General features: G+C 41.8%; 1 protein-coding gene and 1 long non-coding RNA gene across 3 annotated transcripts in view; one reads left to right on the forward strand and one right to left on the reverse strand.

The window, feature by feature from the left end:
- Window positions 1–9,984, forward strand: LOC147331422 (uncharacterized). The gene is made up of 3 exons (XR_015129188.1): window positions 1–283; window positions 4,623–4,747; window positions 4,974–9,984. It is a non-coding gene; the product is annotated as an uncharacterized LOC147331422 (long non-coding RNA).
- Window positions 8,369–20,875, reverse strand: part of mmp24 (matrix metallopeptidase 24) — an 81,857-nt gene continuing 69,350 nt past the window's right edge. For both annotated transcript variants that reach the window (XM_086293729.1, XM_086293730.1), the window contains one exon: window positions 8,369–19,328. In XM_086293729.1, coding sequence (XP_086149855.1) covers window positions 18,964–19,328 — 365 coding nt within the window. In that variant the 3' untranslated portion in view covers window positions 8,369–18,963. The remainder of the gene's footprint in view (window positions 19,329–20,875) is intronic.

A 20,875-nucleotide genomic window follows, 5' to 3' on the forward strand; every position in this document is an offset into this window, starting at 1 on the left:
TATCTTTGATCACAACAATACGTTTTCTGTCTTTTACTGTGGAAGTCTATGGGGCTGCCACGCTGCTGCCTCTGCTGGACGTAAGAGGAATTGCAGATTGCGGCACTTCCGCGTTGGCTTGGAGATTTCCGCGGAGTGATCCTTCTTCCTCCATCAGGATCTCCACAGCCTTCACTCCGCCGACACGTCGATCGGGATTCTCTGCCTGGAAACATCGCAAACTAATCGGAACCGGCGGCCGACACAGACGGAGGGTCTCGCGGGCTTCGTGGGGGTCGATTAGGTGGGCTAAAATTAATCTGTGCTCCCCGAGCGGCTGTCGGAGCTCCTGTGCTCTCTGCAGGCGAAGCGATCAGATGTAAACATGTTTGCAGGCTGGAGCGGACCCACACGTGTCACCAACACGGAGTTAGAAAGCCTGAAACACGCGTGATCCCCTCATAATGGGTGACACACGATGCTTAAACAGTCAGGACATGTTTGGTGTTTGTAATGAGGAGCAGGCCGTGGAGGTCTGATGAGGCACAGCTACACAGACACAAACAAACACACTTCTGGTTCCGGGGTTGTCCTCTTAGACTCCGCCCACATCTGCACAGGTGTTCCTGCAGAAGGGAAACATGAACCTGCAGCAGCTTGGGCGTGGTCTTTGAGTTCGCGCGCCTTTAGTTTTCATGCATCTTTTCAGTCATCGGTCTGTTTTTGTTGTTTTGCGTGTATTTTAAGTCTATTTGTGGTCATTCAAGCCTATTTTTAGACATTTGAGTGTCTTTGTTCTCGGTTTGTGTCTGTTTGTGCAGATTTTGCACCAGTTTTTAATTGTTCTGTGTCCCTGACGTCATTTCTACCAATTTTTAGTCATTTTGAGGCTCTTTCTGGCTGTTTTGTATGCAGTTTAAGTTGTTTTTGTATCTCTTTATACTGATTTAAAGTCTTTTTCATCTCATTTTCAGTTCTTGAGTCATCATTTTTGTTTTTTCTTAGTCATTTGTTTCTGCCTCCCACAGACTGCTTTCTTTGAGATAACTGGCAGGCTGACAGTTCGAGTCTGAGCCAAAGCCAGCATGTGTGATTTAATCTGATCATGTACAACATTAAGCACTTTTATAATCATAAACCTTTGCTGCAGTATTTCCAGTAGACATCAGAGATTTCTGGTCTTGTTTTTTACAGAAAAGGCTGATGTGGGATTTTAACCTGCGTATCGTATATCAGCGAATAAAGAAGCTGGAAACATTCAGCACATTTACAGTAAAAATATTAAAGTCGTGGATCTATTACGCATGAAGCAGCGTCTAACGTCTGTCAGCTAACGCCACACAGTCCTGAATCGGTGACAGCCGTTCATCAGAGCAGAGAGAGAATAAAACTGAGGCAAACTCACTCTGGCTTTAATCGAATCAGTAATGCAGATAGGCTGTAATTAATCTGCTGCTGAGAGATTATTTATCTTAATTATTTCCTAGTGGGTGGACCCCATTCGTGCCAAAAGTCTTTCATTACTGACAGAAAAAAAGCGAGAACTGAAGTCAGCATGGTTTGTGAGGCGGTGTTCGAGTATAGCAGCATTCAGAGAGACGGCCTTCTGTGTAACTTTGGTCTCTTTGTTGTCACTTTGTTCATTTTTTGTTGTTTTGCAGAAATATTGAGTCTTTTTGCATTTCGTCACAGTCATTTTCAGTCTCTTTGTGGTCTTTTTGCACCTGTTTTGTGTCATTTTTTCTTTTTTAAGTTGTTTTACAGAAAATCTTTGTGGTTTTTCTGCATTTTGTCATTTTATGTCTCCTAGATGTCACTTTGTCATCTTTGATGTTGGTTTCTGTCTGTTTTTAGTCATTTTGTGCCTCATTGTGATCATTTTTGTGCATGTTTTGTGTCTGTTTTCAGTCAGCTTGCCTCTTTGTGCTCATTTAAAATCATTTTGCATTCACCGTTGGTCTCTGTGGAGTTGTCAGATCGGAGGTACCTGCCACAGCGTTATGCTGTTGCAGCCAGCAGCTGCTTTCTGTGGGTCACATGTAGTTTTGTGTTCAGATGGGAGCCCTCGGGCTGTGGAAAAGCCGAATCAGTTTGTCGTGAGCTGAAGAGGGCAGCGGCAGAGATAAGGAGGCGCACAAGTCAAAACAAAACAATATCTGAGAGGAAGGAGCTATTTTTAGCTCGGGTTTCTCTCCCGCTGTGATCCGTGCTGCACAGAGTCGAGGAGGGAAGCGAGGCGACTGCTCTGAATGCTGATCGAGACACTCTGAAGTTCAGCTATGAAACACACGTCGCTGTGATGAGTTTGTTCGGTGCTCGTTTGTTCCATTTTAACGGGACTGCTTTCTGACCTGACTCATTTCTAACCCATTAATGAGAAGAACTTTGGGGGTTGCCAGATTATTTGAATCGTCAGGTCAGCTCTGTGAATAAAGCCAGTAAACAGCAGATTTATGAATATCTTTATTTATCCAGGAACAAGTATCATGATCCTTTTTTTGTGGTGCTGTGCGGTTCACCTACAAACTCTGTAGCCAGTGATGAAACAAGTTCAACATGCATTTTTCTAAAAGTCACCAGGGGGCGACACCTCTCACCCAGTGCAATAGAAATCTGTGAGAAAACGAGTTCACCTGCTCCGTGACCTCGGTAAACACTTTCCTCGTGAGTTTCAGATCTTTAAATCTCTCGTGTTCCTTGAGCTTTTACCGAGCATTTTTTTTGTGGTATAGTTCTATAAAAATGGAACGTGGCCGCCGCACCATCACCTGTTGGTTTGTGGCGTCCTAATATGAAGACTCAGGTTGGGCATTTTCCACTTTGTGTTTCGAAGCCGCTTCCTCACTGACCAACAACATGTCCCCAAAACATCTGTTTCTTGGAGCTGCCATCACTTAAGAAATGGGCCTGAATGTCTTGGCCCAACTGGAGTCGATGGCTGTTTTGATGGAGGTCGCCGCCATGATGTCACCTGTTGGTTTCTGAAGTCACGTTTTGAACTTTTATGAGGCGCCTGATGGCAGCAAGCAACTCTTAATATATGCAAAACAAACCAAAGTACACAAATCTCCAGTAAAGCTCTTTTTTATCTACTTGGTTCAGATGAAAGGTGTTTGAAACGAAGCCATCAGCATTTTTACTGTTAAAACAATCCAGCTGTTCTCTTTCTTTCTTTGTGCTCCACTTTAACGCTCATCCAGCAGATGAGCCTCCTCTGGTGTTAGATTTAGATCTGGGCCAAAGGAGAGGCTCATAATCACATTTATGTGAAAATTATCACAAGTTACTGCCTCGGGGTCCAGCCAGAAGGCCACAGTCATTACACATTTGTGAGGCAGTTAATATCTTCTTGTTTTACTGCCGCCGTTTCTTCCACTGGCTCGCCGGCGGTGTTAGAGACTCCGTTTGTCTCTGTGCCTTGAATGAAAAGTGTGAAAATATTCAGCAGCATTTTGTTCTCGTTTGTTCCAGAAACGTCCCAGCTGTCCCCGAGCTGGTGCTCATGCGTCTGAGTCTGGAGCGTCTGGAGCCGCAGGCCGACCAATCAGAAGCTGAACGATTAGTTCAGTTGTTTTTCTCTAAGGATGAATCATATTTAACATCAGCACTTCTTAACGGTAGGACTCGGTCACACAGACCGGTCTGCAAACATCTGGCAGCCGCCGGCCGTTGCAGCGGTTGCCCATAGTTTATTTGGGTGACACCAACCAAAGCAAGCGGGTGGAGGTTATTGGTACAGCACCATCCTCCAGCAGCTTCCAGCAACGGTCACCAACCAGGGCACAAACATCCCAGCGCTGCTGTGGCTCCACAGGACATCAGCAGCAGGTGTAGATGCTGCTTCCTGTTACCAGACAGAACTGGCTCTGGTTCGGCCTTCAGGGGAGGACTGCAGAGGAACTCTCAGATCTGAGTGGATGAGACTGCATGATTTATTCAGACTCTCCAAACAGCTTCTGTTCAGACAGTTAATGAACTTAGCAGCGTTTATGCTTTTAGCTGATGATGGCGGTGTTTTCTTACTGTTCCAGCTCGTGAAGCACCGACACACTCGTGTGCTTTATCGTCAGGGTAACACGATGCTGAAAAGCCCTTCTGGTTATGTGTAATTTCCCAGCATGCATTACACATGGCCGGGAAAGCCTGGGCAGCTCGCGGCGATCGTGTTGAGCAGAGTAAGATGATCCCTCGAGCTGCGTCCGGCGAGCTGATTGTGTTTGTCTGATTGGATTGGTGTCCTGGACGGGATTAGGGATGTCCGAGCTGATAACCAGGAGTGGCGGTGATGTCTGCTGTCCTCTTCCTCTCCGTCTGTATCTCTCTTCCTCGCTATCAAGGCCTTTCTATCTCTGTCCTCTCCCCGTCTCATTTCACCCTCCACTGCATACATTGCACCGCCTCTTCAGTTTAGATAGAAGAAGAGTTTGTGGGTAACAAGCCTTTGACTTTTCACCCTCTTCACTCTGCGGTTTCTTTCAACCTGCCATATTTGCTATTTATTAACCCCAATTAAATGATAAAACTTCTCAGGTAGTCACTGCTCCGTCTTCTCATTCGGCTCTGACTGAAACCAAAAGATCTTTTTAGTGTTTTCCTTCTGTAAGTCCTTTAACCTCAGCTTCCACCTGTGTGCTTTTCCTCAGGCGGGACTCTTTTTCATGACCAAAGATGGGAAGTGATCAGAGCCACGAGAGGAAGGCTGAGGAGGCCGAGAAGGAAACTGAAAAACACGAGCAGTGTGACACAACTGAGGACGCGACTCCTGAAGGTAAACGCTCGACTCCACGATGGAAGCACAGCGATGTGTTTGTTCTCCTGCGTTCACGCCAAGAATCTGGTGTATTTTTAGTAACTGTTGACCTGTAATTATAAAAAAGATTGTTTCCTTTCAGAAGAGGTCGTACTCAGATTTTCATTTTACAGAAGTAAAATGTCACCGCGCACTGAAATTCATGCAAATTTCAACATTTTTGAAACGTGTTTCTCTTCCACAGAGGTGCCAGGAGAGCTGCCCCAGTGCAGGATGGGAAACAGGAGGGTGGACAGCATGTGTTTCATGATCTCGTGCACTAACTGGTACTGAACTGGTCCCCGTGTGTTGGGCTCGTGATGAAACAGACGCACACTGGAGGATCTGTCTGCGTCTGTGCTGCTACAACAACAAATGCACCGGACTTCACTTTCCTTCAACTCGAAAACAAGACTAATGATAAGAGGAAGGGATGGAAAAGGATTTCAAACGATGGGTCACAAGAGTCGTGGACTGTGTGGGAGATGCTTGGATTTCTGGTCATGCCAATAAAGACTGAACAAAAGTAAAGAAGTGTTGCTCGTCATGCTCTGTGGGTCAGAGAGACGCGAGAGCTGAACTAAGGTTGCTCACTTCAGCTGTTGATGTTCAAAAAGAATTAGACTAGAAAGGAAAGGAAAGGAGGATGGAAGAGGGAAAGGAAGGAAAGAAGGAGATTGGGAAAGGGAAGGAAGTAAGGAAAGGAGAAGGAGGCAAAAAAAGGAAGAAAGAAAACGAAAGAAGAAAGGGGGTTAGGGAAGAGGCAGGAAGGAAGGGAAAACGGATGACAGAAAGAGAGGAAAGGAAGGAAGAAAGGAAAGGAAATGAGAGTACCTAAGGAAGGAATGAAACGGGAAGAAGAAGACTAAGAAGGAAAGGGAACAAAGAAGCAGGTAGGAACAAAGGAAGGAAAGAAGGATGAAATAAGGATAGCAAAGGAGAAGTAAGGAATGAGACCAGAAAGGGCAAATGAATTAAGGAGTGAAGGAGGAAAGGGAAAATCAAAGAAGGGAGCAAATATGAAAGGAAGTAAAGAAGGAAGAAAAGAAGGGAACAAAGAAAAGGAGACCTTTGGGTCTAATTTGTTTCACTCAAAGCTGTAAAAATGCAAACACACTGCAGCGTGTTCAGAGTTCAGCAGGAACGACATTAATCAGCAGATCTAAAGACGTTTCAGTTGAAGACGTGATGGATTCATCAGGAACATCATTATTCAAGTCTGTGATAAGATTAATGCTGCATATCTGACACTTACTGTCTCATAATTATGAGAAAGTCTTCAGGTGGTTATAAATCATCTGTGCTTGAGAGGACGGGGCGCCGAATGATTTAAGTTTAATGAATATGAGCTCGGGTTCTAACACAAGTGGCTCCTTTTTCCTTTTTTTCAACAAAGTCGTTCGGAGAACGTCACAAAAGCCCCGACTGGTGTGAACAGACGGGGAATTTTACAGGAAACAAGACGGATGACGTCCCAGCCGGAGACAACATGAGCCTCAGTTTGGTTATTATATCAGATATTACAGCTCGACTGAAATAGTAAAGGAAATAAAGAAGGAAACAATAAGGAAGAAAAGAGGGGAAAAGGAAGCAGAAGGAAGAATGACAGAAGTAGAAAGGAAGGAAATATGAAAAGGAAAGGGTATGAGGATGAAGAAGTTGAAAAGGGAACAACAAATGGAAAGGAACAAATGAAAAAGGAAAGGAAGCAAGGAATTAAGAATCAGTGATGGAAATAAAGAAGTATGGAAGGAAAGGAGGAAAGAAAGGATGAAGGAAAGACATTAGAGAAGATGATGGAAGGGAGGAAGAAAAGGAAACGAATGAACAAACTTAAACTGTAGTTCCTCCTGTGACCACTTGAGGCTCCAGCAGTGACTCAGTGCCTGTAAACTCTGTGCTATGGATCGATTCCTCCTTCCTAACCCTGTACGGGGTTTACAGGCTTTATAACCCACCCAGCTGATGGGTCCAGTCTGTGTCAGAAAGCAGGAATCAGGACTAGAAGATAAGCCTGGTATTAAAATGTCCTTTCATGCGCTTTAACTCGTCCTGAGCAGCCGCCTACAGTGTCTCACATGGTGGTAGAACTTTTAAAGTTTACCCAGAATGCACTTTTTTGGTTTCCTCTGCTGAACTATGAGAAATCAGATCAATAACGTAGCAACGCGTGCTTCTGTGTCTCTACATCACAGACATTACGACAGGAAGACGCCCTTTTCACGTGTCACGGTTCTGGTACAAATAACAGAAATGTGAATTTTGCACAAATATAAGCTAACAATAACTTTGATAACGCTCATGTTGGGCAGACTTACTCACTACTTCCTCTTGTGGTCCAAAATGGCATTACACCAGAGAATCCTGGTGCTGTTTTAACTTTGGGGATCTGTTTTAGACAGAACATCATGGATGTTGCTTCTTCACGTTCTCCTGGTGGGTTCAGTTAATTTTACAATTAAAGAAACATCTTTTCATTTGACCTTCAAGATGAGAAAAATAGCAGCTGTTCAGTGAGGCAGGAGGACAGAGCGTAAGTCTTTCCATAGCAGAGTGTGGACGCGTGTCCTTGTGAGACGTTAGCAGGTCAACTCCTCAAAAACCTCCGAGGGGAACCCTTAACTTGCTAAATGGTGATGCACTGACCCATTTCGAGCAATTACAGTTTCAGCCATAAAGCGTATGAAGTCAAAAGCATATGAACGACCCAATGATCCATTTGGACGTAATAAAAGAAGTCAAATTTTCTCCAAATGACACATTAAATCTCCATGAAATTAAAACGGAGTTGGAAGGCATCAGTGTCTGAGCTCGTCTGCTCCGTCACATTACTGGGCAGGTGGCTGAACATATTGCATTTCATCAGAAGAGCAGCATACGTGTCCCTAAAGGGGCATTTCTGCAAAATACCACAAGGCAGATTTATGATGCACATCTGTTAGATTTTTCCTGCTCGTGTTGCAGATGCTCCGGAGCAGTTAACGAACCTGCGAAAAATTCATCCCCGATCAGGACTATTAAAAAAAAATGAAATGTGCAGATTAATGCATGTACAGAAAACACAGGGAAAAGGCTTGTTTTCCTTTTTAGATCAATAAAAATATGTCTGTTATGCAGCAGCTGTCTGACACAGTCGTGATGAAGCAGGGAAACGGCATTAAAGCGAACACAGAAAGATCAAAAGTTAGATTAACGACGTTCCTGATATACAGAAGGAAAAGGAGCACAGCAGGAAAAAATTAAATGATGCCCTCAAACAGCCTGCGGGGCAGCGACACAGAAGTCAGTCAGAAGTGTTACCATGTTCACGGGAAACTCGGGCGTCCACCAATCAGCTCATTTCAGTTCAACTCAGACAAACATTATCTTCATAATGTGCTTTATAGACCAAAAAGCTCACAACAGAGAGACAAGCCCAACAATCACACAATCCCCCAATGGTGACAGCTGGGAGGAAGAACTCCCTTTTAACAGGAAGTGACCTCAAGCAGAAGCAGGGTTCATGGGTTTCAAATGTAACTCTGGGCCCATCAGAGATGTAATCCATGACTCATGACGAGTTATTGATCTGCAAAAAAGTAAAAGACGCGTCTTAGACGATGAAGTTTTCACTTTTATTGACAGTTCATTGTTAACAGAACAGGTGTTATTGGTATATGACCAGCGTGGACAATAAAACCAAAGCAAACATAGAAAAAACAACAACAAACATCTCTGTTCCAGTCAAGTGTTTAAATAAGAAAACCGCAATTATAATTTTCTCGAGTCATTAACGTAAACATGCCTATCAGACATAAGCATCGTCATAAAAATGGTACAACGTCGTGTGCAAAGGATGATGAGGTTCATCTTAAATAAGAGAGAAATAAAGATAGAAAAGGTTCTATTTACAGGATGTCCGACTGGAACACGAGAGAATCCAAACTGTGCTTTAGTTCGCTTGTAAAGAAGTGAAGCCAAGGTCCGATTTTTTTCATTTTAATTTTATAATCAACCCATTTAGTCATAAAAACCCAAAAATCCAAAGAAAAACCAAACTGTATTTACAGAAAACGTCTTTTTCTCTATAAGAAAAACAAACTGAAGCGAATCTCTCTTAAAGCTATTTCTGATAAAATCTCCCTAGAAGTAATAGTAGTAGTGAAACTATCCAGAGAACATCAGTATATCTTCAAAAAGTCTGCCAGACTACCTTTGATATGTTTTTATTCTCCTACATTTTTTAGACAACGTTAGAAACTAAAGGCAACAACAGGCAAGTTAAAGGAAGACTCAGCCACGTGACGCCACTCCCAGACCTCAGCGACGCGTTTGTGTCGGTGGAATTTAAGAAAGCAGGTTTTTGCATTCGTCGTGATAAAAACGGTTCTGGATGCAGTAAAACGTGTTGTTTTGGATTTTACAGGCTCCACAGCTTCATACGACTCAGATTTGTGTCTCAATCACAACATAAAGTGTGTTCAGCTCATTCTGAGTCAATCAAACACTGAAACATTCAAAGTAGAAATATAAAAGAATCTGCAATGGAAACGATTTAAATAGATATTTCACATAAAATAAAGATTTCATAGTTTCTGTAACATTTTCTTTTGAACAGATCAGGTGAGCATAACTAACAAACATCATTTCATCGTCGTGTTATTGTGACTTCATCCTATTTTTATTTATCTGGTTGTTTTGAACTATTTCAGTGGTTTGACTTAATCAGCTGCGGCGTATCCGACGCTGTAGGCGCCGCACTGAATGAAAAACATTTGACTTGAATAAACATATGTATATGAAATCCAGCAAAATAAATATTTCCTACTTCCTGTAAGTTAGCAGCACTAAAAAATATGATTTATATTTATCTATAATTAATTTTCGCATTTGACACCATCAATAAGAGTAATTTTCAGCTAATTATTTTCCTTTTATATGAATTTAATTATACAAACTTTTTTGTTATACTGTCTGAAACTGCTCTTGTAAATGTGCGCTGAGCCTCGATGGGATTATCTGATTGAATAAAAGAAATAAAAAATATTTGAGGTCCTTTCTGAGGTATTTTCACTGCAGCTGCTTTCTAAGCAGCATTTAGTGTCTTACAGAACTGCTGATTTTTGACATTATAAACAATGTAAAATAAGCTACAATGTAAACCTGTTTGCTCAAAGTAATTAAAGATTGTGAGATAAATATATATATTTGGATAAAGACGATCCTTTTTCAGATATCTAAACTCATTATTATTTATTAACTTGACAAATGAGATTTTATAATCAAAAAGTTTCAGGTTGAGGTTATAAACCATGACGTTTTTAAACCTCTGCTCGTGTCATGAAACAGGACTTTGTAGATGTAAACCTGTAATCAGGAACTGGAGGCTGTCTGTGGTTACTGCGTCCATCCATCATCTTCACTCAGAGCTTCATCGGAGCCTCGGCTTCTCCTGCTGGTCAGGATGGAGCACAGAGAGGATTACAGTGGAGCTCATTAGCTGTTAAGCTTGTGATTGATTTCCAGGAGAAAGAGCAGCTAACGTGTTATTGATCGGAAACACAAAGATCGATTTAAACCCGAGTACATTTCTATATTATTACAGCTCCTCATATTTGTTTTGCTGCCGTGGACTCTGTAGGATTCGGCATGTGGACCAAACCAAAGCTATTCTGGGAGCCAGTCATGCTGAAACACATCTGACATCACTTTAATGGTCGTTGGGACAAAGTCAACTAAAATAATCAAAAAGTTTCATGATTTTTGCCCCAAAAATCTTTTAAAAAAATCTTTTATCTATCGCCATCTTTGCCAGTTCTCTCACCTTAGCTGCTGCACACTGTACGGATAATAAATGGATATTCTTTGGAACCATATTTTTATAATGTATTGAAAATATTGTGCATAGCATTGTTTGCGTAATTTCCAACCGCCTTCCCTGTTATTCAATTTCTCAAATGTAGAATTTAAGTTAAAGCACTGCTGCATGGATAACATGTAGAGGTCATTATAATAATTGGGCCTATAATGGGATTTGTGTGAGGTGCTGCAGCACTTGGGTTTGAAATCTGCTGAGCGTTTGGTGAATTCAGGAGCCTTTTGCTCCCCGTGTGTCTGGAGTCCCTGAACTGTCGCATATTTGCACAGCTTTGTGTGCTCGGTGCAAAAACACACCGATTTACTGTTTCTCTTATGTTTTTGCCTCCTCTGTGGATTTGTTACTTAAACAGGTCAATGAGCAGGTGAAAGCCTCGTGCAATCAGTATATGCAAGGCCCCTGCTGACTTTAGCATCTTCTAGCTCAAGTTATATATTAATATTATTTTTGTAATATATTGTGACGTTGATTTGAAGAAGCCGTGAGCCTTGGTGAGTTCTCCGTCACCTGTGGTGTCCCTCAAGGATCTATTCTTGGCCTGGTTCGATTTTCTTTACACCCACTCCCACTGGGATCCACTTTTGGAGAGCTCATAATAATTTTCAGTTTCATCTATATAGCACCAAATCACAACTACAGCTGGATCGAGGCAGTGTTTAATGTAAGATCATCTGTTCCACAAAAGGAACCCAAACTCTTTGCAGTTGCTTTTAGATTTTTTAGGATCTAAACTCAACAAACATGCAATAAAAACCTGCGCATGACTTCAGCCAGTGTGCTGACACTCGACACAGACGCCACCATCGAACACTGGCTGTGGTGTACCGGCCTACAGGGAGGTCTCAATATGTTGTTACATCAGCATCAGTTTATTACTTCCCTGTTTATTTTAAAATTAATTTTAAGGTTTCATTATTTACTTTTAAGCCATTAAGTGGGCAGATTTTCTAACCAGTTGCTTTTCCTGGTCTAAATCTTTGACCACTTTTACACTGATGCTCAACACATACTGCATACGGACCTGGATTTTATTTGAGGTATAAGTAGGCAATGATATACTTATTATGTATTGTATATGAAGATTATTATAGATTTGTTGTTAGACAGTGTATCAGTGTTTTGATATGTACAGCACTGAAATCTTCAGATTATATTTAATTTCAGGGAATGTTAGGAAACCGTTGGACCTGTAAAATAAAGTGTTACTACATCCACGATAGCTGCATTTCTCAGAAACGTTTTAAAAAATCAAAGATGTTGCTTTGCAGCGTCTCGTTGCTGCCGTTTCTTCTGAACGACCATCTCTGAGTGTCACCCAGATCAGGAGTGGCGGTGTCAGATAACTAAGTCTACCTTTAAAGGCAACTCACTGTTGTCCGAAGCCACCAGAACATCGTCCGCAGACCTGGGACAACATGACACAGACTTCTGTTCACTTCTTTGATCTTTTTTCATTCCTGGCGACCAAGTTTCTCCTTTTGTTAAACTGAAGCTGACACACAGACAGTCATGAGAGTAGGAATGTGGAAAGAAGAGAAACCAGGTGCCAAAGTTGACAAATCCAACAACGGCAGCAGAAATGAGACACAATTCAAAGACAGTTTATCCCAGGTCTGCATATCCATAAAAGAGGACCTTTCGCCCTCTGTGACAAACACAGAACTGAGCTGAATAAATACGTTTCAAACTGAAAGAGCTGTGGACAGACAGTGTCCTTCACATACTTTAAAAATCTCATGTACATATATCTTGTCTCTATGCATGTCCCATAACTAATATGAATAATCTGATCACAACAGCATGTTTTCTTCCTGTATCCTTCTTCACGTTGCACAAACAGACATCTGCTGAGAACACTGTAAACAGCTATTCTTCTGTAAATCTCAGTAAATATATACAAAGACTTTTCTCCCAGAGGATTAAAGTAGAGGTGGTGGTGAAACTTTAGTAAAGAGTGCATGATTTAAAAATATCTTTATTTTTAAATCATGTAAAATACGATGGAAAATTTACCAGCTCACCACCCCTCCTGTGTGAAAACTGAATCCTCTCTTGAAGTACTGCAGGCCACTCGAAAAGCTGAACTTGCTGCTTAACTGAGAAAAAACCTCCATAAAAATTTGTTTTGTACAACTATTCCAACCTGATGAGGATGAATGAACACAAGGTCTGGTTTTACAAAGAGATTTTAGTTAGATTTTCTTTTTTTATGGTTAAAGCGTAAAATCTGTATTTTTAAATAAAAATAAAAAATAATCTATGAGATCTACAAACGTTTAAATTTCACTGTTCAGCTAGTTAAGGTTAGCTGTTGATCCAGTTTTAATTAAATCCAAATTAACCTCCTTATACCTGTCAGAAAATTTAAAAAAGTACAATATCTGAGTTACTGAGACTATCACTCTGTAGTAATCTGAAAGCTAAATCTGAGATTATACTGTAGAAGTATATATAAGCCTGATGCAAATTTCATCTTATTGTGGTTGAAAAAGTAAAATCACAGTCATAGGTAACTTTTAGATAAAAAGTATCGTTGCATTAATGCATAGTTTACCTTTTGAGACAAAGCTGTAAATACAGTACAGCCATAAACATGAGTGTAAAATTAAACTGGAATGACACCAGATAATTACAATAAGCAGATTTAACTAAACCAAATATTTCACTTAGACTTTAAAATCTAAAACATTGTTCTTAGGATCAGAACATTAACTCTAATAGTTAAATACAAATCTAATTTTAGGAATTTTTAAATTACAAATTTTAGCAAATTAAACTAGCTAGTGTCAGTATGACTTTATTTCAAATGGACACGTTCACTGACCTCATAATATTACATTAGAATATTTATTATTTATTTAAAAGTTTTCAGCCTTTCACATCTGATTAGTCCGACTGAGAGGCAGCATTCAGAGGTCTAATTGAGCCTGACGTTAAAGGTAAGCAGACTACAAGTCTGTCTTTGTGAAACCAGCCCTCAGTCACTCATGTCAACCTTCACAGGAGCCTGAAAAAGAAATACGAGTCAAGCGACCCACCGTAAAGCTGGCAGCTTTAACCCGAAAAGTGCTGAAAAACCAGCACCAAGAACTGCATGAAAAGTGTTTCTCTCAACATGAACAAATACTGCTGAAGTGCCCTGGAGCAAGGCACTTAATCCCCAACTGCATCGGTGCAGCGACTCGGCGGCCTGCGACATGTAAGAAGATGTAAAGAGATTTTTAATCTGCCTGCTACCGTCATACATACAGTAAGTACATGACAACAACACTGACATTAGTAATAATGCTGTGTGCGAGCTAAATAACAGCACTCTGAGACTGCGGATCAGCACCGAGAGCGAGAAGAATGACGTAGGAGACCGTTATTATTACACGCGTGTGCGCTGAAGCGGGGTGGGAACCCCTCGTTAGTGTTAGCGGCATGAAATGTTTACTCCCTCAAGGTGAAGACACTGCAAGAACACTACAACTCTCTATCTCCTCCTCGTCTCTCAGAGCAGCTATGACAGCGCCGAGCCTGGAGCTACGCTATTTACAAACCACAACAAACAGCCAACTACCAGCTTAACAAGCTCGAGGATCACACGACATCTGCCCCACGTTTCCTCCAGAAAAGTCAGGAAGGCAACCAGCTAATATACCCGTCGAAGCAGTTTACAGTTCATCAGCTCTGTTCATGTGCAGCATGTCTTTAAGCTCCGTTTTTAAAATTAAGATTTCAGTGTGACAACAGTATTAAACACTGACCTGCTGAAAAAGCCTCAAGCTGAGCATTTTCCTCGTTGCTATCAAGACGTTTTGACCAACAAGAGGAGGATCTGACTGCATGTTATTGACTAACAACGTGACCCATATAATGACCATAACGTGTTTTAATCACTCAGACGTGAGACGAGTGACCACAGAGTCAACAACAAAGTGTTTACTGAGGTCACAGCGAGGAGCATAAACGTCTGCACGAGTCAAACCCGGGCAGCCATCAGAAACTTTGCTTTCTTTTTACACAGAAGTGCACCATGAAAAACAGTAAGTCACCTTTTTGGTCATCAAGAACTGACAAATAAAGTCATCTGACCAAATATCAATAAGTATCGAAGTTAACCTTCTGTTCATTGTACAGCCAGCTGTTTGTCCTCTGCACGACTGCGGTACTTCGTGATATCCCAACAGAAAAGCAGTCAAACTGTCGGTGCACAGCCGCTGAAGTTGGTTCACGTTCTGAACCTTAAAGTTTCTTGTACGCCTGTGAGAACGGTGATCGTTTCTAACTCTTAGTGGAGCCGCCGTGTTTGCTTTTGCAGCATTTGTACATGGAAATCTCCGATAACACCCAACCTACTGATGACAGCACACGTGACCCCGTCGTTCTCATTACTTTTCAGAGCGCAGCTTTTCAATTTTCCTCTTTTTAAATTTCACCCGCCGAGGAGCTCTGTTCAAACCATCGAGCTGAGAAAGCACAAAGAGAAAAGACGCGTTTGGTCCTGGAGGCAATTTTCTTTGGATAGACGTTCGTGTTTCCGTTAGCTACACGACCCTCCCAGCAGACTTTTTCTGCATGCTGTAAACAGGCTTAAAGGTAAAAAAGCAGCAGAATGTCTTGTTCTGCATTTATTGGACACCTTCAAGGAACAGATATGCACTTTTCCAACCTAGTCGAAATAGTGCTGCGGGGTATTGAACGCCATCGATTTGTGCTGAATGCTGCGTGTGCTGAATTGCTCTCGACAGCAGCGAGTAATTGCAAGGATATACGCCGCGAACACATTCAATTACTGCAGGACAGAGAGCTTTGTGGATGAGCCGACGAAGGCAGGGTAGAGAGAGGGAAAGCTTTTTAAATGTTTGGGGTCTCGAGTAGGTTTGTTGCACCTACTTGTGCAGGAATCACATCATTAAGTGTTTTAGGAACAAGATAAAACAGGGACATTGTGTTTGCCTGGGCTTAAAGCAGGCCTGTATAAATGTTCAGCTGCGTCTGGATAAACAGTGACTCAGTCGGGATGTCCCAGCGGTGTTTTTTAGCTGGAGGTGCGAGGTCACGGACGGGGGACTCCAAAGCCCCTTTGGGGAGCAGAATGGCCTCCGCGCGACCCATTATGAGTCATGTTAGGAGGGTTAATGGCATTTAAATGAGCAGCTTGTGTGTTTAAATAAAGCAGCCTTTATAGTTAGCACCGCAGCGCTGCTGGAGTGTTACATAACAGCACTCAAATCTGCTTCTTTGAGGGTACATCGCTGCCTTTGCGAGGCCAGATGGATAAAACTTTTCATCAAACAGCACAGACATCTTTATGTTGGCGTCCTGCTCGGCAGCTGTTAGAAACGTCCAAACTTACGCCCTAAAATTTTTCATTTCAAAGGATTAAAATGGAAACAGATTGGATGTAGATTTCAGTCTGTCCTAACAAACCTTAATGTACCCAAACACATATCGTATAACTTCCCACTTTAAATGCATCCATATAACTTCATATTGTGAGTTGACTGAGCATATTTGCACAAAGCTAACACGTAAAGATGTTTAAAACCATAAAACCTGCCAAGTCAGAGCTAAAGACGAAGAGGAATATTGGCACTTTTTCACACCACACTGTAGCCTCCACGGTGAAATCGCTTGTCAAATCAAATTTATCGAGTTAGTGGTGCTCACTGGACATGACAGAGGCCTTCGTACAGATGGATTTAAATCCTAAAAAAAAAAGACAGGAGAGGAGCCCTGATGGATTCAGGAGGTCGAGGGGGAAACGATTAGAAGGACAAAGAGACGAGAGGCCGGACGGATGAGGAGAATTACAGCAGGACAGCGAGAAAAGACAGTCGGATTAAAGCGAGGGATGCGAAGGGCATGTAGCCCCTATTAGAGCTTTGTGAACAGAAGTACTTCATTAAGCTTGGTCAATGTCGCGGCGCCGCAGCCGGCATACTAATGCAGACCCACGCTCTCCAGCTCCCTGCAGTCAAACCTCTCCTTTAACTTTGTGTTTCCTCCCTTTCTTCACTGTAATTAGTCTTTCATTAATGACATTTATAGAAAACTGAAAATATGCTTTGGAAGAAACATCTCTGCGAATTTGGTAAAGTTTCCACCAAATCATCTTTCCATCGTGTTAATAGACTGAAGGTTGGATCTGGTTTAACCGCATCCTGCAGAAATGCTCATGCTCAGTCTCTCCTTATGTTGAACTGACGAGGATACTAAGGCTACGTTCACACTGCAGGTGAAAGCGCATCAAATCCGACTTTTTTGACCCTCTGCGACCCATATCCGATCCTGGTGTGACAGTGTGAACGGCACAAATCCGATATTTTCAAATCCGATCTGGGTCACTTTCGTATGTGGTCCTGAATCCGATACCTATCCGATGTTTCAGAAAGCGACTGCTGTTTGATGGTCACGTCGCATTAAATCCGTCTTTTACGTCACCGACACAAGACAGACGCCAATTATCAGCGCCGGAGAAGACACCGCGAACGCTTCCTGGACATCCAGCGTAGATGTTAGTGACAAGACAACGTTGGAGAAACGTGAACATTTTATTTGTACTGTATAATCTGCAGATTCTGACAGAAATCTGCAGCTATCCTTTGAAGCAGCGCTCCTCTAAAACAGCAACAAGGATCATTATTAGGTTATTTACATTATTATGTGAATAACAAAATAACTTAAAGCAAAAATTGGGAAACGTAAAGTCCGAAGTCTTTATATTAAGGGCCATCAGTCAAACAATATTGTTTGCTCTGGGTCTGAACAGAGCGCGTTGTGTGTGACATCATTTTATTTGTAGTGTGAACGAGCAGACAAAAAAATCGGATTTGATCAAAAAATCTGAATTGAGCATTAAGACCTGCAGTGTGAACGTAGCCTAAGTATCCCTCACCAGGTGACCCGTGCAGTCGTAAGTAATCGGTCACCACACCGGTAAACATTCACAAATTTTTTCTAGTTACAAAGAGGCTGCCGTCTTATTTTCACTCTGATTGGGTCACAACTAAAATAAGTTTGATGTGCGTGCTGTAGTAAAACACAAAGTCAAAGGTGAGAATAAATACTGACTATTATGTAACATTTAAGAGAAGCTCTGAAATCATTATTAATCACATGTATGTTCAGAGGAGGAAGAGCCAATCAGACATGAGGTTACTTTAAAGTTCATTCCTCAAAAATAAACCCTTACAATTTACCCAGTGATATGTTTGTAGCTGCATAAACACGAGTAGCTTTTCTCTGCGTGTCCAGTAACAACAGTCCGATATATTTTATAACATATAAAAAGGGACAGAAAGAAAATCTCCTGCTGGTAAAAAAGTTAAGTCAAAGAAATGGTTTTAAAGGAACTCTGAACTTTCTGTTGTGGTTAGCACCACTGCTACATGCCATGAAAGGAAACAAGATTCAAGTAAAAAGCACAGCGAGGGCATGAATCCTTTTTCCTGGTTCATGGTGCTTCATGAATGATATTTTCTACAATCATTAAAAAATGTCTCATGAGGCGTTTCATGGATTTATAGAGCTCCTTAAATCTGAGAGGATGTTTAAGAAGTTTAGTGTTAGCATTTTGCTAAGCTGTAGAGCTTTTCCACGTCTATACGCCGATGACTTGCTATTCTACGCCTGCAGAAACCAACCAGTGTAAACAGGCAGTGTAAACCAGTGCATTTGCTTTTTGATTTTAGATGGACCAAGACAATAGTGATGTTTTTTGTGAATGATGAAAAAAGAGAGAAAAAGATCCTCTTTGACAGTTTAACATCTCAGAACAGCTGAACGCAAATCAAACAAACATCAGTGATCCACGGAGAGATCCTTGGTTTTTTTGTTATGGCCTTTCTACCTATATTCTATTTTCAAGTTTGATATTTGAAACTGTTTCTCTTTTTTTCTTTAAATTTCATCTGACTTGTAGCAGTTCACATATACAAGTTGTTAAAACAAGCTTGGAGGTGATATCTGGCTTAGAGGAGCATCTTTCTTTCTCCACTCTTTTTAAATTTTCACTGAGCAGGAGAGCGGTGTGTTGTACGTCGCAGAAGAAGGTTTCAAAGTTCATACGATCCCATTTTAAGTGAAAGCACAACCAGAAAGATGCATTTTGAAGTCTTTTAGATCGTTCTGGATGTGCTATAAGAAACAAATCTCTCCCACTCTGAGCCAGAAATCTGAATCCACTCCCAAAAAGACATTTTGAGTGAGCCTACATCTTTAAGCAATCGTTAGCGTTTTGTCCTTTGCTAGCATTTTTGGCCATTAGCCTACATTAGCTAGCTAACGCATGACTACAGCTCGACCGTCCTTCAATCCACGACCTTTGACCTATTCTGAATCAAGTTGGCTGTCATACCCACTCCTGAACAGGGTATTTATAGTAGTGCTGTGTCATGGTGTTTTGCTGCACTCCTTTGTTTTTAAACTGAAAGATCGTGTACACGAGCACCAGGATGCACAGCGACAGAATGCAAGGGATCACCACGGCGATGGCATTGACTGTCGGGGGGACGTCGTTGATGGTCACAATGATGCCGACATCATCCGGGGGCAGCTGGCGTTCCCCAGGGTTACCGTTGTTGCCGGAGCGCTCCATGTCGGACTGGTCGCAGCCCATCCAGTCACGCAGGATGGACTTTGGATATCCAGGCTCCACAGTCAGCTTCTGGTTATCGAATTTCCAGTACTCCTTCCCCTTGTAGAAGTAGGTGTAGTCTGAGGATGGGAAGATGCAGGGGCAGGAGGATGGGAGAGTGATATCAATGAAAGACCAGAGCAGAGGAATCAGTCAGGTGAACTTTTTTTTACTGAAGCAAAAATAAACAGAAGACACTGAAAGTACAGCAAATTAAGCAACTACCCAACGGCCTCCGACACTACAGGGACCCAAAAGACTTGAGGATATGTTGCTGTGCCTGATAAACGTGGCTTGGTAGAGACACACAAGGTATCTTTGGGTATGGGCGCATTGAACGGTTTTTTCAGATTAGTCCAATTTAGTTTGTGGAAGGACTGGCAGTGCATTTGTAGGTTTGTGTAGAGTTTTGGGAGCTGTTCCTCGCTTTCTTTACTTTAAACCAAGCTAATCTGATTGCATTCAAAACCAGTGGCAAAATAACAGCGTTTGAGGCAAAGCTGTAGACTGACTGCAAACTATTCATTGGCTGGACTTTGGTCAAGTCTCCTTAAAACTTGTTCCAAAAGGAAAACTGTGACATTCAAGACACTCTGCTGCTTTCGAGAAAACACGTGTTCAACATTTGTTGCCCTCCAACAATTCTTGCATCTCTTTATCTGTTATCTTTTTATATATTAGAATAAAGCAAACATAAATAAAGGCTTCTTGAAAGAATGAATGACAAGAGAAAAAAAGTTGCGACTCAAATTCAGGATCTCCAGCCAATGGTCGCATCCCCGGGTTGATGATGCTGACATCAGAGACGAAGAGGCGATGATTATGAAACTAAAGTTTATCACACAATACATGAGCCATAGTTTAGATAGAACCATTTATATGTATGTACAATGTGTTATCACAAACAAACACGCTCCAGTAATACTAGTTATTGTTGTGTTTGTCATTGAGGCAGGACACAGAGGCTCCACCACCTCGACTTCTGTGCAGTTAACTTCATACCTGTTCATATGGAATTTCCACATATTTGACGCACTTTAAATATAGCATCTTGTAATTTCCAAAACGCTGTTTGTTTAGCATGTAGCTAAATAGAAATCAGCACTAACCCCTAAAGCTATTTGATTTTGACCTGCTGGACGTTACGATGTCAGAGTCATGTGCCCAACCTTTTAGCTTTTTTAATTAAGAAGAATCGTGAGCTTCAACATAGCCGCTGGATCATCGCCCTGCAAGCTTCAGAGCTCCAGCTGTGAACCATCTTAAACATCTACTGTGGTACCACAGGACCACAAAACAAACACTTCTCAACCATATTACACACATATTGCATGAGCAGCTACTGGTTCAGTGTCAGAAACACTCGAGGTTTCTCGGGTGAAGTGGCGCTGCACTTACTAACACCAAACAGCGATTAACAGGAAACTCCTCAAAAACTGTCTCCGAGGGAACGAACACGTCCATGCACGGCACAGAAAAACGCCGTCCTCCACTCTGAAACTGTAACTCATCCGTCTGCAGCTCTGGTGTGTCCCTGTGGTGGTGGATCTTATTAGAGGCAGTATCGTTTCTGCTGTGATGTGGCGGCGACCATATTCTGGTCCCAGCAGTGGATGTTCTCACTGAA

This window comes from Aulonocara sp. 'chitande type north' Nkhata Bay, linkage group LG5, assembly GCF_057382095.1.
Source record: "Aulonocara sp. 'chitande type north' Nkhata Bay isolate Kocher_YH1m ecotype deep benthic linkage group LG5, A_spYH_male_GT1.1, whole genome shotgun sequence".
NCBI lineage: Eukaryota > Metazoa > Chordata > Actinopteri > Cichliformes > Cichlidae > Aulonocara > Aulonocara sp. 'chitande type north' Nkhata Bay.